This window comes from Oncorhynchus kisutch, unplaced genomic scaffold, assembly GCF_002021735.2.
Source record: "Oncorhynchus kisutch isolate 150728-3 unplaced genomic scaffold, Okis_V2 scaffold4017, whole genome shotgun sequence".
Taxonomy (NCBI): Eukaryota; Metazoa; Chordata; class Actinopteri; order Salmoniformes; family Salmonidae; genus Oncorhynchus; species Oncorhynchus kisutch.
In genome coordinates, this window is record NW_022265962.1 from 150,653 (window position 1) to 170,378 (window position 19,726).

Here is a 19,726-nt window from a genome sequence, read left to right on the forward strand (position 1 = left end):
GTCAGTCACTGCATTAGCGTCAGTGCATCAGCGTCAGTCACTGCATTAGCATCAGTCACTGCATTAGCGTCAGTCACTGCATTAGCGTCAGTCACTGCATTAGTGTCAGTCACTGCATTAGTGTCAGTCACTGCATTAGCGTCAGTCAGTGGCGGCCTGTTATTCAGGGCCTGTTATGAGCCCCGCCTTTTTTATTGCCTGTTTTGCATGTTACTTAATACGTGTCAAATGTCAGTTTGTAAACAGTGTAAAAAATGTATATTTATCAAAAAAAACAGTATTGAGTTAATAAAGTTGCATATTAACATGGTCTCTTTTTTGGTTTCTTGAGAAAGGCAGCTTCAAAATGCAGGTGTTTCAGCCCAGCTCAGTGCTTTCTGTGGTGGTGGGCCAGCCAGCGGAAAATACAGAGCATCAGGGTTGGTAATCTTCTGTAGTTGCACCGTGATTGGCTCAAAGTTCTGTCAATCATGGGGACACCATGTCATTGCAAAATCTACGAGGAGAGCTCAAAAAATTCCAGCCCCTTAGAATTCATTAAATGAATGAACTCCTCTAGTTGTCACCCCATTAGAAGTGGCCGTCCAATAAGGCTCATGGTGATTTGGCCACAGATCAAATTATGTCAAATCACGTTATATCTACAGTAGCTTTGATTGGAGTGATCATGTCAACATCATACCTTTCTAAATCTAAGCTAGCAGTCATCATCATGAATCAAGTTCACAATCTACTGACAAATCTTTTTCAACCCAAGAAATTATGAAGAGAAATTATAGATAAAAACATATTGGTGCTCATCGTCCATTGGACACAAACATAACACAACAAGTTGGAAATCGCAAATTCAACAACGAGTGGTTTGGAAGGAATCAGCGGCTAACTGCAGCATTGCAAAGCAATCACTAGCGTGCTATTCAGTGGAGAGAGTGTGTGATCAAAGTCTGGGTTTAAGGGTCTCTTTTCCAAGCTTAGAAGGATAAACATTCAACATTGGCCATGTTGTCAATCAAGCATGACTTCTGCTGCGTCTGCTAGTCCAGACTCTGTTATATCACACCAGCATCATGGGGGAACATAACGGTAGTCCAGACTCTGTTATATCACACCAGCATCATGGGGGAACATAACGGTAGTCCAGACTCTGTTATATCACACCAGCATCATGGGGGAACATAACGGTAGTCCAGACTCTGTTATATCACACCAGCATCATGGGGGAACATAACAGTAGTCCAGACTCTGTTATATCACACCAGCATCATGGGGAACATAACAGTAGTCCAGACTCTGTTATATCACACCAGCATCATGGGGAACATAATGGTAGTCCAGACTCTGTTATATCACACCAGCATCATGGGGGAACATAACGGTAGTCCAGACTCTGTTATATCACACCAGCATCATGGGGGACATAACGGTAGTCCAGACTCTGTTATATCACACCAGCATCATGGGGGACATAACGGTAGTCCAGACTCTGTTATATCACACCAGCATCATGGGGGACATAACGGTAGTCCAGACTCTGTTATATCACACCAGCATCATGGGGGAACATAACGGTAGTCCAGACTCTGTTATATCACACCAGCATCATGGGGGAACATAACGGTAGTCCAGACTCTGTTATATCACACCAGCATCATGGGGGAACATAACGGTAGTCCAGACTCTGTTATATCACACCAGCATCATGGGGAAACATAACGGTAGTCCAGACTCTGTTATATCACACCCGCATCATGGGGGAACATAACGGTAGTCCAGACTCTGCTGTTGTGAAATGATGTCTGAGGGAATAAACTGTTTTGTTGTTGTTTGATGTGACCTCTTTGTTGTTGTAATGTCGTTAACAAACATGGCCGTTTCACCGTTACAGACTTCAACTGTCATTTCTTCTTTTATGTGAAAAAACAACATTTAACAGTTTTTGAAAACAACCAGTTTTATTTGTCTTCATCTGGCCGAATGTGTACCAGGAAAGGTCCATTCAGTGTTATTGACTTCAAACAGAATCAGGATTGCAATGTCAACCATTTGACTAAATAAACATTATTTACAAACACCAATCAATAACAACAAGAACCGTCCTTTACTACCTAAAGGTTTTTGACCTCACATAGGGACAACGAGGAGTTTATTTCAACCCAAAACCCTGGATAGAGAGGCTCAGTGAATGTGGAGGTGAATGTGTGTAGGTGAGTGAGTGTGTCAGAGGAGGACAGAGTGTAGAAGGACAGAGTGCCGGCCGGCCAGTCCAGATACACTCCTACTCTGTTGGACGAGGAGGAGGCAGGTAAGTCAGTTCTCTCCTTATTGTGCCTGGCAGTGTAACCGTAATCAGAGCAGCTCAGACTCCAGGACTTGTCATTGCATCCAAGCTTACTGTCATCAGCGTTTCCTGTCCTGCCGATTCCTCTGTACGTCATTCCTATGTCATCCCCTCCCCCACTCATCTCTGCCTCCCAGTAACAGCGCCCAGTCAGACCCTCTCTACACAGCACCTGTGGCCAGAACTCAAATCTCCCTGGGTGATCAGGATACGGCTGGTCCTCTTTCCCCCGTGTCACCTTCCTGTTCCCCTCTGACAGAGAGAGGTGTCTGCATGCTGTGTTCGGGTCCAGTGTGACATCACAGGCATCTGATAGGGTAAGATCAATATTAGAAATCATCATCATCATCATCAGAATGTTAATCACCAAGGCCTTTTATGAGGAGGACTCATTGATTAAAACATCTAATTAACAGACGGCGCTGGATGGAATGAAATGATGACTAATTGTTGAGTATATTGACTGTGTACTGTACTGACACAATAAAAAGTAGTTAAAAAGAGAGAGAAAGAGAGAGAGAGAGAGGCAGAGAGAGAGAGAGAGGCAGAGAGAGAGAGAGGCAGAGAGAGAGACAGAGAGAGAGAGAGAGAGAGAGGCAGAGAGAGAGAGAGAGAGAGAGAGAGAGAGAGAGAGAGAGAGAGAGAGAGAGAGAGAGAGAGAGAGAGAGAGAGAGAGAGAGAGAGAGAGAGGCAGAGAGAGAGAGGCAGAGAGAGAGACAGAGGGAGAGACAGAGGGAGAGACAGAGGGAGAGACAGAGAGAGAGACAGAGAGAGAGAGAGGGAGAGGCAGAGACAGAGAGAGAGAGAGGGAGAGGCAGAGAGAGAGAGAGAGAGAGGCAGAGAGAGGGAGAGAGGCAGAGAGAGGGAGAGAGAGAGAGAGAGAGAGGCAGAGAGAGGGAGAGAGAGAGAGGCAGAGAGAGAGAGAGAGAGAGAGACAGAGAGGCAGAGAGAGAGAGAGAGAGAGAGAGACAGAGAGAGAGACAGAGAGAGAGAGAGGGAGAGGCAGAGACAGAGAGAGAGAGAGGGAGAGGCAGAGAGAGAGAGAGAGAGAGGCAGAGAGAGGCAGAGAGAGCGAGAGAGCGAGAGAGCGAGAGAGAGAGAGAGAGAGAGAGAGTACTTGTAAATAATGTGTTTTTTAGTATTTCATTTATCGTCTTTTTCATCTACAGTCTGTACTTTATATGATCATTTGTCTGCAAGCCTGTACAGAATATATCCCACTGGGCAAAAACTGGTTGAATCAACGTTGTTTCCATGTCATTTCCACAACAAAAAAAGTACATGTGAGGACGTTGAATCAACGTTGAATTTCACGTGGAATTCAGGTTAGTCGATAACTTAACCGAACGTCAATCAAAACTAGACGTTGAACTGATGTCTGTGCCCAGCGGGTCTGATTCTACTTCCTTAATCATCTGACCACGTAGGTCAAACAGTTGAGTAATTGGACTCGGAGGTTATGCTATTTCCTGTCTCATCACCAGTAACACATTTCACATTTTCCTCACAGCAGTCAACACTTACATTTTTTCAGCAGCCAGTACTCTCCACGGTGGTCAACACTGCACAAGAAGCAGAACAGTGACTCAGTAAAACACACACACACACACTCACACACAACTACACACTCACACAACCACACACACACACACAACTACACACTCACACAACTATACACTCACACAACTATACACTCACACAACTATACACTCACACAACCACACACTCACACAACCACACACTCACATAACCACACACTCACACAACCACACACACATAACCACACACACACAACCACACACACAACCACACACTCACACAACCACACACTCACATAACCACACACTCACATAACCACACAACCACATAACCACACAACCACACACTCACACAACCACACACTCACACAACCACACAACCACACACTCACACACACACACACACACACAACCACACACACACACTCACACAACCACACACTCACACAACCACACACTCACACAACCACACACTCACACAACCACACACACACAACCACACACACACACAACCACACACTCACACAACCACACACACACACACAACTACACACTCACACACACACACAACTACACTCACACAACCACACACTCACACAACTACACACAACTACACACTCACACAACCACACACACACACAACCACACACTCACAACTACACACTCACAACTACACACTCACAACTACACACTCACACAACCACACACTCACACAACCACACATTCACACAACCACACACTCACACAACTACACACACACACAACCACACAACTACACACACACACACACACACACACACACACACACACACAACTACACACTCACAACCACACACTCACACAACTACACACTCACACAACCACACACACACACTCACACAACCACACACTCACACAACCACACACTCACACAACCACACACTCACACAACCACACACACACAACCACACACACACACAACCACACACTCACACAACCACACACACACACACAACTACACACTCACACACACACACAACTACACTCACACAACCACACACTCACACAACTACACACAACTACACACTCACACAACCACACACACACACAACCACACACTCACAACTACACACTCACAACTACACACTCACACAACCACACACTCACACAACCACACATTCACACAACCACACACTCACACAACTACACACACACACAACCACACAACTACACACACACACACACACACACACACACACACACACAACTACACACTCACAACCACACACTCACACAACTACACACTCACACAACCACACAACTACACACTCACACAACCACACACAAATATTGTTTATTGGATATTAAATACAGGGGCTCAACTTTGGTTTTAGAAGTGGGGGGACATATATTAATATTTTTCCAGTTGGATAAACACTCCAAACAGCCTACCTGGGGGGGGGGGGGGGGGGGGTGAATGTGGTGCCCCTGATTAAATAGTTATACCTAACCCAGGAAACCTGAACCAAAATTGTCCATGTCACACATGAATTGACACAAACTCCACAAACCCTCTCTACATACTTGAGTTTCTCCAGTCTACAGTGTGGATCCTCTAGTCCAGCAGAGAGCTGCTTCACTCCTGAGTCTCCTGGGATATTGTAGCTCAGGTCCAGCTCTCTCAGGTAGGAGGGGTTGGACCTCAGAGCTGAGGCCAGAGAAGCACAGCCTTTCTTTGTGATCAGACAGCGTGACAACCTGCAGAGTTTATCACATATTTACACCCACTAGTGGTGAAAAGGGAAATGGCAGGTGTGTGTTTTCCTCAAACTCAACAGACGTTTGCATTTAAAAAATGACCTGATTAAAATAATATTACAATCACATCATTATATAACTAAAAACATTTGACTTCAGGAAGTAAAGCATCTTGAAAATAAATAATATCAATAGATTGTGTAATTCTTCCTCTTCCAAACATGAATCTGCAGTTAGGCAACTATGACATATAAAATTCAGCTGATTACTCTGATATTATTTATTTAACTAGGCAAGTCAGTTAAGAACAAATTCTTATTTACAATGACAGCTTACTAATTGTTCTCTATAAATACCTATAGAACTATCCCCTTTAGTGAACTAATACAGACTACTGACCTCAGTGTCTCCAGTTTACAGTGTGGATTCTCCAGTCCAGCAGAGAGCAGCTTCACTCCTGAATCCTGCAGGTTGTTGTCACTCAGGTCCAGCTCTCTCAGGTTTGAGGAGGTTGAGCTGAAAGCTGAGGCCAAGGCTTCACAGCATTTCTCAGTGAGGTTACACCCATTAAGCCTTTGAAAAGTAAAACACAATGGAAATTAATTTACTGTGTACAGTACATGTAGCAGAATATTTGAGAATCAACCATGAATAAGTAATATGCTAATGTATATTCTAACTGACACACCGACTCATTCAAGGATTTTTCTTTATTTTTACTATTTTCTATGTTGTAGAATATTAGTGAAGACATCAAAACTATGAAATAACACATATGGAATCATGTAGTAAGCAAAATAGTGTTAAAAAAAATATATATATATTTTATATTTCAGATTCTTCAAAGTAGCCACCCTTTGCCGTGATGACAGCTTTGCACACTCTTGGCATTCTCTCAACCAGCTTCATGAGGTAGTCACCTGGAATGCATTTCAATTAACAGGTGTGCCTTGTTAAAAGCTAATTTGTGGAATTTCTTTCCTTCTTAATGCGTTTGAGCCAATCAGTTGTGTTGTGACAAGGTAGGGGTGGTATACAGGAGACGGCCCTATTTGGTAAAAGACCAAGTCCATATTATGGCATATTTATAGCTCAAATAAGCAAAGTCAAATGACAGTCCATCATTACTTTAAGACATGAAGGTCAGTCAATCACAATGTCAAGAACTTTTAAAGTTTATTCAAGTGCAGTCGCAAAAACCATCAAGCTCTATGATGAAACTGGCTCTCATGGGGACCGCCACAGGAAAGGAAGACCCAGAGTTCCCTCTGCTGCAGAGGATAAGTTCATTAGAGTTACCTGCACCTCCGATTGCAGCCCAACTCAATGCTTCACAGAGCTCAATTAACAGACACATCTCAACATCAACTGCTCAGAGGAGACTGCGTGAATCAGCCCTTCATGGTGGAATTGCTGCAAAGAAACCACTACTAAAGGACACCAATAATAATAAGAGACTTGCTTGGGCCAGAAACACGAGCAATGGACATTAGACAAGGTGGAAATCTGTCTTTTGGTCTGATGAGTCCAATTTTGAGATTTTTTTCCAACTGACGTGTCTTTGTGAGACGCAGAGTAGGTGAACGGATGATCTCCGCAATGGAGGAGGAGGTGTGATGGTATTTTGCTGGTGACGCTGTCGGTGATTTATTTACGATTCAAGGCACACTTAACCAGCATGGCTACCACAGCATTCTGCAGCGAAACGGCATCCCATCTGGTTTGCACATAGCAGGACTATCATTTGTTTCTCAACAGGACAATGAACCAAAACACACCTCCAGGCTGTGTAAGGCCTATTTGACCAAGGAGAGTGATGAAGTTGCCCATCAGATGACCTGGCCTCCACAATCACCCGACCTCAACTCAATTGAGATGGTTTGGGATGAGATGGACCGCAGAGTGAAGGAAAGCAGCCAAAAAGTGCTCAGCATATGTGGGTACTCCTTCAAGACTGTTGGGAAAAGCATTCCTTATGAAGCTGGTTGAGAGAATGCCAAGAGTGTGCAAAGCTGTCATCAAGGCAAAGGATGGCTACTTTGAAAAATATAAAATATATTTTGATTTGTTTAACACTTTTTTGGTTACTACATGACTCCATATGTGTTATTTCATCGTTTTTATGTCTTTACTATTATTTTACAATGTAGAAAAAAATATTTTTAAAAATAAAGAAAAACCCTTTAATGAGTAGGTGTGTCCAAACTATTGACCCGTACTGTATATGTCATTTTTTAACGTGTATTTACAGAACAGTTCTGGAGGCTTTGACCACTGGCAGCAGCCTCAGAAGACCTTCCTCTGAACTTGAGTATTTCTTCAGGTCAAACACATCCAGCTCCTCTTCTGAAGTCAGCAACACAAAGACCAGAGCTGACCACTGTGCAGGTGACAGGTTGGGTTTGGACAGATTTCCTGAATGCAGGTATCTTTGGATCTCCTCCACTAGAGAATGGTCATTCAGTTCATTCAGACAGTGGAACAGATTGATGCACCTCTCTGAAGATGGAGTGTTCCTGATCTTCTTCTTGATGTACTTGACTGTTTCCTCATGGCCCCGTGAGCTGCTTCTGGTGCTTCTTGTCTGTGTCAGTAGGCCGTGTAAGTGAGTCTGATTGGACTCCAGTGAGAGGCCCAGAAGGAAACGGAGGAACAGGTCCAGGTGTCCATTCTCACTCTGTAAGGCTTTATCCACTGCAATCGTGTGGAAGGTGATGGCAGGATTCAACTTCACTAGAAATTTTCTGATTAAGGATTGGTCTTCGGTCATCGGGTTTACATGGCTGTTGTTGAAGGAGAGGAAAACGTATAACGCAGCAAGAAACTCCTGAACGCTCAGATGCACAAAGCAGTACACCTTGTCCTGGAACGGCCCATAGTCCTGTCTAAATAGCTGTGTACACACTCCTGAGTTCACTGAGGCTTCAGTGACATCAATGCCATACTTTTTCAGGTCTGCCTCATAGAAAATGAGGTTGCCATTTTCCAGCTGGTTAAAAGCAAGTTTCCCCAGTGCCAGGAAGCTTTCTTTATCCCTGCGTGGATCTCGCTCACCTTTCTTGTGATATTTATCATTCATCTGTTTGGTCTGAAATATCAGTAACCCAATAAATAATTGAGTCAGAGTCTTGGGCATCTCTTCATTCTTATCTGAACTCAACACATGCTCCAGAACTGAAGCTAAGATCCAACAGAAGACTGGAATGTGGCACATGATGTGGAGGCTCCTTGATGTCTTTACGTGTGAGATGATTCTGCTGGCCAGGTCCTCATCACTGAATGTCTTCCTGAAGTACTCCTCCTTCTGTGGGTCATCGAACCCTCGTACCTCTGTCACCTGGTCAACACACTCAGGAGGGATGTGATTGGTTGCTGCAGGTCTGGAGGTTATCCAGAGGAGAGCAGAGGGAAGCAGATTTCCCTTGATGAGGTTTGTCAGAAGCACGTCCACTGAGGTTGGATCCGTGACATCACTCCAGCTCTTACCGGTCTCGTAGTCGAGGGTCAGTCGGCACTCATCCAGACCATCAAGGACAAATACAACATTGTACTTGCTCTCATTGTGGTTTCCTGGTTTTTGCAATTTCGTTAAAATGTGATTCAAAAAGTCCCTCTCAATCACTCCAGTCTCTAAGACACATGTATGTAGAAGTTCTACAAAACTGTACTTTTCCCCCCTCACCAAATTCAGCTCCCGAAAAGGGAGTGAAATTATGAATTGGATATCCTGATTGGCTTTCCCTTCAGCCCAGTCCAGAATGAACTTCTGCACAGAAACTGTTTTTCCAATGCCAGCGACTCCTTTTGTCAACACAGTTCTGATAGGTTTGTCTTTTCCAGAGGATTGTTTGAAGATGTCATTGCAGAGGATTTTAGCCTCTGGTCTTGCTGGATTCTTGGACGTGATCTCGATCTGTCTCACCTCATGTTCCTGATTGACCTCTCCACTTCCCCCCTCTGTGATGTAGAGCTCTGTGTAGATCTCATTGAGAAGTTGTTTATGGCCCTGCTTTGGTACCCCGTTGAAAACATGCTGGAACTTCTTTTTTACTTCTAGTTTATATTCATGTTGGAACTTCTCACCATCTTCCTCTGAAGGACCTGACGATGGACAACGGTTATAGAATAGTTAGCAAGCTCTAGATGCACAACAGTACACAATAAACAAATATATACATTTTTTATTTTACAATATATCTGGTTATTGGAGAGAAAAAAAATCTAAGCACATGAAATTAATGCACATTTCAAAGAAAAATTATCATTTTACCAGTTTGTCAATCACAAACATACAAATACTGTATAACTTATTTGAGAAAATATATAGAATTTCAACAAAACAATAGAATATATATATATATATATTTGCTCAAAACCTTATAGACACAAGAATTCTGAATTACCTATTGGACAGTCTCTGTTTAGCTTCTCAGCGAGATCGTTACGGCTAATCTTCTTCAGGATGTCCAGTGTGATCTGCACAGCCACATTCCCCCTGTAGTTCTGCACCATCTGATCCACTATGTCCAGTCCATCAGATGTCTCCATCCGGCCCTTTGGAATGTGAAGGAAGCCATCCAGCTGGTTTTCTGTAGTTAGATGCCACTTAAATCTCTTCAGCTCGTCAGAGCCGAGATCATCCAGAACGGCCAGGAGACGCTCTTTCACAGATATGGCCATTGTAGGTCAGTGGAGACTGTTAAACAGCAGATGGGACCATTATAGAGACTGTTAAACAGCAGATGGGGACATTATAGGTCAATGGAGACTGTAAAACAGCAGATGGGGCCATTATAGAGACTGTTAAACAGCAGATGGGGCCATTATAGGTCAGTGGAGACTGTTAAACAGATGGGGTCATTGTAGGTCAGTGGAGACTGTTAAACAGCAGATGGGACCATTGTAGGTCAGTGGAGACTGTTAAACAACAGATGGGGTCATTGTAGGTCAGTGGAGACTGTAAAACAACAGATGGGGCCATTTTAGAGACTGTTAAACAACAGATGGGGCCATTGTAGGTCAGTGGAGACTGTAAAACAACAGATGGGGTCATTGTAGATCAGTGGAGACTGTTAAACAGATGGGGCCATTGTAGGTCAGTGGAGACTGTTAAACAGATGGGGTCATTGTAGGTCAGTGGAGACTGTTAAACAGATGGGGTCATTGTAGGTCAGTGGAGACTGTTAAACAGATGGGGTCATTGTAGGTCAGTGGAGACTGTTAAACAGATGGGGTCATTGTAGGTCAGTGGAGACTGTAAAACAACAGATGGGGTCATTGTAGGTCAGTGGAGACTGTAAAACAGATGGGGTCATTGTAGGTCAGTGGAGACTGTTAAACAGATGGGGCCATTGTAGGTCAGTGGAGACTGTTAAACAGATGGGGCCATTGTAGGTCAGTGGAGACTGTTAAACAGATGGGGCCATTGTAGGTCAGTGGAGACTGTTAAACATATGGGGTCATTGTAGGTCAGTGGAGACTGTTAAACAGATGGGGTCATTGTAGGTCAGTGGAGACTGTTAAACAGATGGGGCCATTGTAGGTCAGTGGAGACTGTTAAACAGATGGGGCCATTGTAGGTCAGTGGAGACTGTTAAACAGCAGATGGGACCATTGTAGGTCAGTGGAGACTGTTAAACAACAGATGGGGTCATTGTAGGTCAGTGGAGACTGTAAAACAACAGATGGGGCCATTTTAGAGACTGTTAAACAACAGATGGGGCCATTGTAGGTCAGTGGAGACTGTAAAACAACAGATGGGGTCATTGTAGATCAGTGGAGACTGTTAAACAGATGGGGCCATTGTAGGTCAGTGGAGACTGTTAAACAGATGGGGTCATTGTAGGTCAGTGGAGACTGTTAAACAGATGGGGTCATTGTAGGTCAGTGGAGACTGTTAAACAGATGGGGTCATTGTAGGTCAGTGGAGACTGTTAAACAGATGGGGTCATTGTAGGTCAGTGGAGACTGTAAAACAACAGATGGGGTCATTGTAGGTCAGTGGAGACTGTAAAACAGATGGGGTCATTGTAGGTCAGTGGAGACTGTTAAACAGATGGGGCCATTGTAGGTCAGTGGAGACTGTTAAACATATGGGGTCATTGTAGGTCAGTGGAGACTGTTAAACAGATGGGGTCATTGTAGGTCAGTGGAGACTGTTAAACAGATGGGGCCATTGTAGGTCAGTGGAGACTGTTAAACAGCAGATGGGACCATTGTAGGTCAGTGGAGACTGTTAAACAACAGATGGGGTCATTGTAGGTCAGTGGAGACTGTAAAACAACAGATGGGGCCATTTTAGAGACTGTTAAACAACAGATGGGGCCATTGTAGGTCAGTGGAGACTGTAAAACAACAGATGGGGTCATTGTAGATCAGTGGAGACTGTTAAACAGATGGGGCCATTGTAGGTCAGTGGAGACTGTTAAACAGATGGGGTCATTGTAGGTCAGTGGAGACTGTTAAACAGATGGGGTCATTGTAGGTCAGTGGAGACTGTTAAACAGATGGGGTCATTGTAGGTCAGTGGAGACTGTTAAACAGATGGGGTCATTGTAGGTCAGTGGAGACTGTAAAACAACAGATGGGGTCATTGTAGGTCAGTGGAGACTGTAAAACAGATGGGGTCATTGTAGGTCAGTGGAGACTGTTAAACAGATGGGGCCATTGTAGGTCAGTGGAGACTGTTAAACAGATGGGGCCATTGTAGGTCAGTGGAGACTGTTAAACAGATGGGGCCATTGTAGGTCAGTGGAGACTGTTAAACATATGGGGTCATTGTAGGTCAGTGGAGACTGTTAAACAGATGGGGTCATTGTAGGTCAGTGGAGACTGTTAAACAGATGGGGCCATTGTAGGTCAGTGGAGACTGTTAAACAGATGGGGTCATTGTAGGTCAGTGGAGACTGTTAAACAACAAAGCATGTAGCGTCATAATCTACAAGCCCCGACATCTGCACTATTGTGAGAAATACATGTACATCATGATTTGCTATTACTTACATTACTACCATTTTCCACATAATATTTAGTCAAATATTTAGATGCCATTGGTGCTCAACCCCAGTAGAAAATAGAAGGACAAAACAGTTAATGCTCTGGCGCCCTCTGGTGGCATTTTATAAGCAACACATATATTGTAAACTACCTTCATTAGATACATTTTGATTTCAAAACTAGAAGTCCTTACAAACACATAAGAACCCGTGGGATTCTGGTACAACAACGTAACTAAGACAGAGCAACAGCAGTCAAACAAAAGACATACAAAATATGTCCGTTTTTTTGGCTCCCGAATTGTCCCCATGCTGGGGAATAAGAGATTTGCAAATAAAATCAATATATATTTTTTTAAAAATCATAATAAATTGTCATATCACATTTTGACTTTTTTTACAGCCTGGTACTGGGTTACTTTATGACAACTCACCTGAAGCTTAGTGAAGAAGCTGGATGCAGCTCATTGATGGTGGATGAGGTGAGTTTCCCACTACTATGTAAAGCACTTTGAGTACCTCAGGTGGTAGAAGAATGCTATATAAATCCAATCAATTATTATTAATTCACATCTCTCTACTTCTACTTTGTCCTTTTCCAGATATGAAAGGAGACGTCCCTCAGTTATTTTTATAACAGTACAGTTTTGTGTCCCCAGACAAACACACCCGATTAAACTTGTCAACTACCTAAATCAGGTACCAGGCTGTAAAAATGGCAAAATGTGCATAGGGGGTAAATTGTGGCAAAAATAACGTATGTTTGTCCGGGTCTACAACAACAAAAATGTGTTACGCCTCAGCCACAACGTCAATCTATTATCAATATGTCCACTCCTAGTTATAGAGTTTATCTTGTCAGCTCAACAACAACAAAAACGTTTATGTCGTGATCACGAGATAAATAAGTTGGGATCTTAACATGATGTCCTCTCTGGACTTTTGTATCTTCCTGATGACCAGCGCTCTGTATATTCTGATGGATGAGGTGGAACGCTCTGTATATTCTGATGGATGAGGCCTGAGATGGAACGTGAAGCTAACTGAACCTGACCAGCACTCTGTATATTCTGCCGGATGAGGTCTGAGATGGAACGTGAAGCTAACTGAACCTGACTAGCGCTCTGTATATTCTGATGGATGAGGCCTGAGATGGAACGTGAAGCTAACTGAACCTGACTAGCGCTCTGTATATTCTGATGGATGAGGTCTGAGATGGAACGTGAAGCTAACTGAACCTGACTAGCGCTCTCTATATTCTGATGGATGAGGCCTGAGATGGAACGTGAAGCTAACTGAACCTGACTAGCGCTCTGTATATTCTGATGGATGAGGCCTGAGGTGGAACGTGAAGCTAACTGAACCTGACTAGCGCTCTGTATATTCTGATGGATGAGGCCTGAGGTGGAACGTGAAGCTAACTGAACCTGACTAGCGCTCTGTATATTCTGATGGATGAGGCCTGAGATGGAACGTGAAGCTAACTGAACCTGACTAGCGCTCTGTATATTCTGATGGATGAGGCCTGAGATGGAACGTGAAGCTAACTGAACCTGACTAGCGCTCTGTATATTCTGATGTATGAGGCCTGAGATGGAACGTGAAGCTAATTGAAGCTAGCTAACTTTAGAAAACCAGTATTTCTAGCTTACATCATAGTATACCCATCAGGCAGGCATCAACAGTCTAGTCGGAAGGCTACTACATGGGTAGTATTCATTAGTTTATTAGCTCTAGTTTCTACCTTCTTAACAACACTATCAACAAGGCAGGTCCTACAGGCTCTAGTTTCTACCTTCTTAACAACACTATCAACAAGGCAGGTCCTACAGGCTCTAGTTTCTACCTTCTAAACAACACTATCAACAAGGCAAGTCCTACAGACCTTAGTTTCTACCTTCTAAACATCACTATCAACAAGGCAGGTCCAACAGGCCTTAGTTTTGTCGCACCTGGAGTACTGTTCAGTCGTGTTTGCAATTGTTTGCAAATTGCAATTGGTTCAGAACAGGGCAGCACGCCTGGCCCCTCAGATCAGGGCAGCAAGGCTGGTTCAGAACAGGGCAGCACGGCTGGCCCCTCAGATCAGGGCAGCAAGGCTGGTTCAGAACAGGGCAGCACGGCTGGCCCTTGGATGTACACAGAGAGCTAACATTAAATATGCATGTCAATCTCTCCTGGCTGAAAGTGGAGGAGAGATTGACTTCATCAATACTTGTATTTATGAGAGGTGTTGACATGTTGAATGCACCGAGCTGTCTGTTTGAACTACTGGCACACAGCTCAGACATCCACGCATACCCCACAAGACATGCCACAACAGGTCTCTTCACAGCGATGGGAGGCACACAGTACTACATGGAACTCTATTCCACAGTACTACATATAGCCATGACTACATGGAACTCTATTCCACAGTACTACATAGAGCCATGACTACATGGAACTCTATTCCACAGTACTACATAGAGCCATGATTACATGGAACTCTATTCCACAGTACTACATATAGCCAGGGGTACATGGAACTCTATTCCACAGTACCACATAGAGCCATGACTACATGGAACTCTATTCCACAGTACTACATAGAGCCATGACTACATGGAACTCTATTCCACAGTACTACATATAGCCAGGGGTACATGGAACTCTATTCCACAGTACCACATAGAGCCATGACTACATGGAACTCTATTCCACAGCACTACATAGAGACATGACTACATGGAACTCTATTCCACAGTACCACATAGAGCCATGACTACATGGAACTCTATTCCACAGTACTACATATAGCCAGGGGTACATGGAACTCTATTCCACAGTACCACATAGAGCCATGACTACATGGAACTCTATTCCACAGTACCACATATAGCCAGGGGTACATGGAACTCTATTCCACAGTACCACATAGAGCCATGACTACATGGAACTCTATTCCACAGTACTACATAGAGCCATGACTACATGGAACTCTATTCCACAGTACTACATATAGCCAGGGGTACATGGAACTCTATTCCACAGTACTACATAGAGCCATGACTACATGGAACTCTATTCCACAGTACTACATAGAGCCATGACTACATGTAACTCTATTCCACAGTACTACATAGAGCCATGACTACATGGAACTCTATTCCACAGTACTACATAGAGCCATGACTACATGGAACTCTATTCCACAGTACTACATAGAGTCATGACTACATGGAACTCTATTCCACAGTACTACATAGAGACATGACTACATGGAACTCTATTCCACAGTACTACATATAGCCATGACTACATGGAACTCTATTCCACAGTACTACATAGAGCCATGACTACATGGAACTCTATTCCACAGTACTACATGTAGCCATGACTACATGGAACTCTATTCCACAGTACTACATAGAGTCATGACTACATGGAACTCTATTCCACAGTACTACATAGAGTCATGACTACATGGAACTCTATTCCACAGTACTACATGTAGCCATGACTACATGGAACTCTATTCCACAGTACTACATGTAGCCATGACTACATGGAACTCTATTCCACAGTACTACATGTAGCCATGACTACATGGAACTCTATTCCACAGTACTACATAGAGTCATGACTACATGGAACTCTATTCCACAGTACTACATAGAACCATGACTACATGGAACTCTATTCCACAGTACTACATAGAGTCATGACTACATGGAACTCTATTCCACAGTACCACATGTAGCCATGACTACATGGAACTCTATTCCACAGTACTACATAGAGCCATGACTACATGGAACTCTACTCCACAGTACTACATAGAACCATGACTACATGGAACTCTATTCCACAGTACTACATAGAGCCAGGGGTACATGGAACTCTATTCCACAGTACTACATAGAACCATGACTACATGGAACTCTATTCCACAGTACTACATAGAACCATGACTACATGGAACTCTATTCCACAGTACTACATAGAGCCATGAGAACATGGAACTCTATTCTACAGTACTACATGTAACCATGACTACATGGAACTCTATTCCACATCAGGTAACTGACGCAGCAGTAGAATCAGATTTATAAAGCAGATTAAAATACACCTTATGGAACAGCAGGGACTGTGAAGCAACAGGAAATAGAGGCACAGACACATGATAACATACACACTATACATACACATGGATTTAGTACTGTAGATATGGTAGTGGTAGAGTAGAGGCCTGAGGGCACACAGTTTATTGTGATATCTGTGAATGTATTGTAATGTTTTTAAAGTTGTATAAACTGCCTTAATATTGCTGGACCCAGGAAGAGTAGCTGCTGCCTTGGCAGGAACTAATGGGGTTCCATAATAAACCCTAGGAAGAGTAGCTGCTGCCTTGGCAGGAACTAATGGGGTTCCATAATAAACCCTAGGAAGAGTAGCTGCTGCCTTGGCAGGAACTAATGGGGTTCCATAATAAACCCCAGGAAGAGTAGCTGTTGCCTTGGCAGGAACTAATGAGGATCCAAAATAAACCCCAGGAAGAGTAGCTGCTGCCTTGGCAGGAACTAATGGGGATTCATAATAAACCCCAGGAAGAGTAGCTGCTGCCTTGGCAGGAACTAATGGGGAACCATAATAAACCCCAGGAAGAGTAGCTGCTGCCTTGGCAGGAACTAATGGGGATCCATAATAAACCCCAGGAAGAGTAGCTGCTGCCTTGGCAGGAACTAATGGGGATTCATAATAAACCCCAGGAAGAGTAGCTGCTGCCTTGGCAGGAACTAATGGGGATCCATAATAAACCCCAGGAAGAGTAGCTGCTGCCTTGGCAGGAACTAATGGGGATCCATAATAAACCCCAGGAAGAGTAGCTGCTGCCTTGGCAGGAACTAATGGGGATCCATAATAAACCCCAGGAAGAGTAGCTGCTGCCTTGGCAGGAACTAATGGGGATCCATAATAAACCCTAGGAAGAGTAGCTGCTGCCTTGGCAGGAACTAATGGGGATCCATAATAAACCCTAGGAAGAGTAGCTGCTGCCTTGGCAGGAACTAATGGGGATCCATAATAAACCCCAGGAAGAGTAGCTGCTGCCTTGGCAGGAACTAATGGGGATCCATAATAAACCCTAGGAAGAGTAGCTGCTGCCTTGGCAGGAACTAATGGGGATCCATAATAAACCCCAGGAAGAGTAGCTGCTGCCTTGGCAGGAACTAATGGGGATCCATAATAAACCCCAGGAAGAGTAGCTGCTGCCTTGGCAGGAACTAATGGGGATCCATAATAAATACAAATATCATCAACTATATGAATACACATTACAATATCATCAACTATATGACACATTACAATATCATCAACTATATGAATACACATTACAATATCATCAACTATATGAATACACATTACAATATCATCAACTATATGAATAGACAACAATATCATCAACTATATGAATATACATAACAATATCATCAACTATATGAATAGACAACAATATCATCAACTATATGAATAGACAACAATATCATCAACTATATGAATATACATAACAATATCATCAACTATATGAATAGACAACAATATCATCAACTATAGGAATACACAATCGTCGTCTTACCTGTTACCTCAACAGAAACAGAGTCTGGAATGAACAAAGGGTTGTAGAATTTTCCTTTTGTTTACATATCAGGTTCTACCTGTTTCTCTCCCTCTCTCTTTATGACTCTCTTTATGTCTTTATGACTCTCTCTTTCTCAAAACACACACACACACACACACACACACACACACACACACACACACACACACAACCAATGGAACAAATAATACCTTCAGTAAATAAAACAGACACGTACAGAAACATGTTGTTGACTCAAAAGTTCCAAGAAATATTATATTTTACTACCAACTGATATTGTATTCTAATGACATCATCGTGATTTATCAATGACACTTTCATTTGAGGCATTAGAATGTATGTAAGAGACATGATTGTGTAAAATCATCTTAAATTGTGTCAAATCTATGTCAATGTAGACCAGCATAAATTACAAGAACAGATCTATGTCAATGTAGACCAGCATAAAGTACAACAACAGATCTATGTCATTGTAGACCAGCATAAAGTACAAGAACAGATCTATGTCAACGTAGACCAGCATAAAGTACAACAACAGATCTATGTCAAATTAGACCAGCATAAAGTACAACAACAGATCTGTCATTGTAGACCAGCATAAAGTACAAGAACAGATCTATGTCAATGTAGACCAGCATAAAGTACAACAGATCTATGTCAATGTAGACCAGAATAAAGTACAACAACAGATCTATGTCAATGTAGACCAGCATAAAGTATGTATCGCAGAGACCTTGCTTCCCTTCCTTGAGTACAACAACAAATCCACGATAGAGGTGTCTTATGTAATCATGCAGACTGGGTGCTGCTAGTTCCTATTAAACCTGAGATACTCACAAAACCTTTTACAACAGTCAGCAGGTGGAGGTGGAGCCCAGCCTGCTCTACTGATAACAGACTGGGTGCTGCTAGTTCCTATTCAACCTGAGATACTCACAAAACCTTTTACAACAGTCAGCAGGTGGAGATGGAGCCCAGCCTGCTCTACTGATAACAGACTGGGTGCTGCTAGTTCCTATTCAACCGGAGATACTCACAAAACCTTTTACAGCAGGTGGAGGTGGAGCCCGGCCTGCTCTACTGATAACAGACTGGGTGCTGCTAGTTCCTATCCAACCATGTGCTATAAAGGGGAAAGTCCATCTCTTATCCTGCTTTCATGGTAGAAATGAAACAGTGCCTTTGGAAAGTATTCAGACCCCTTTCCTTTACCCACATTTTGTTACGTTACAGCCTTATTCTAAAATGGGTTAAGTTGGTTTTTTCCCCCTCATCAATCTACACACAATACCCCATAATGACATCACAATACCCCATAATGACATCACAATACCCCATAATGACAAAGCAAAAATAGTTAAAAAAAAAAATGTTTGCTCATTTAAATATATATATATAAATATATATAAATAAATAAGGTAAATATATAAATTAAAAACTAAAATACCTTATTTACATAAGTATTCAGACCCTTTACTAT

At 42.9% G+C, this 19,726-nt stretch overlaps 1 protein-coding gene across 3 annotated transcripts; it reads right to left on the reverse strand.

Moving 5' to 3' along the window:
• Positions 1–1,930: 1,930 nt before the first annotated feature.
• On the reverse strand, positions 1,931–19,726 carry LOC109886489 (NACHT, LRR and PYD domains-containing protein 12). 3 transcript variants are annotated; one of them, XM_031821795.1, is made up of 7 exons: positions 19,694–19,726; positions 10,017–10,309; positions 7,863–9,714; positions 6,013–6,186; positions 5,440–5,613; positions 3,863–3,900; positions 1,931–2,647 (listed from the first exon to the last, which is right to left on the reverse strand). In XM_031821795.1, the coding sequence occupies exons 2-7, from the start codon at positions 10,291–10,293 to the stop codon at positions 2,106–2,108; spliced, it is 3,057 nt and encodes a 1,018-aa protein (XP_031677655.1). In that variant the 5' UTR covers positions 10,294–10,309; positions 19,694–19,726; the 3' UTR covers positions 1,931–2,105. The 3 variants fall into 3 exon arrangements, with proteins under 3 accessions (XP_031677655.1, XP_031677654.1, XP_031677656.1); XM_031821794.1 differs by lacking the exon at positions 19,694–19,726 and adding an exon at positions 18,226–18,330; XM_031821796.1 differs by lacking the exon at positions 19,694–19,726 and adding an exon at positions 13,043–14,427.

What these genes read in the sequence shown, in the direction of transcription:
- LOC109886489 (XM_031821795.1), bottom strand. Translation starts at nt 10,293, where the DNA reads ATGGCCATATCTGTGAAAGAGCGTCTCCTGGCCGTTCTGGATGATCTC. An exon ending in AAACAGAGACTGTCCAATAG is followed by an intron (nt 9,715 to 10,016) that starts GTAATTCAGAAT and finishes GTCCATCGTCAG; the next exon opens with GTCCTTCAGAGGAAGATGGT. An exon ending in TGTAAACTGGAGACACTGAG is followed by an intron (nt 5,614 to 6,012) that starts GTCAGTAGTCTG and finishes TAAACTCTGCAG; the next exon opens with GTTGTCACGCTGTCTGATCA.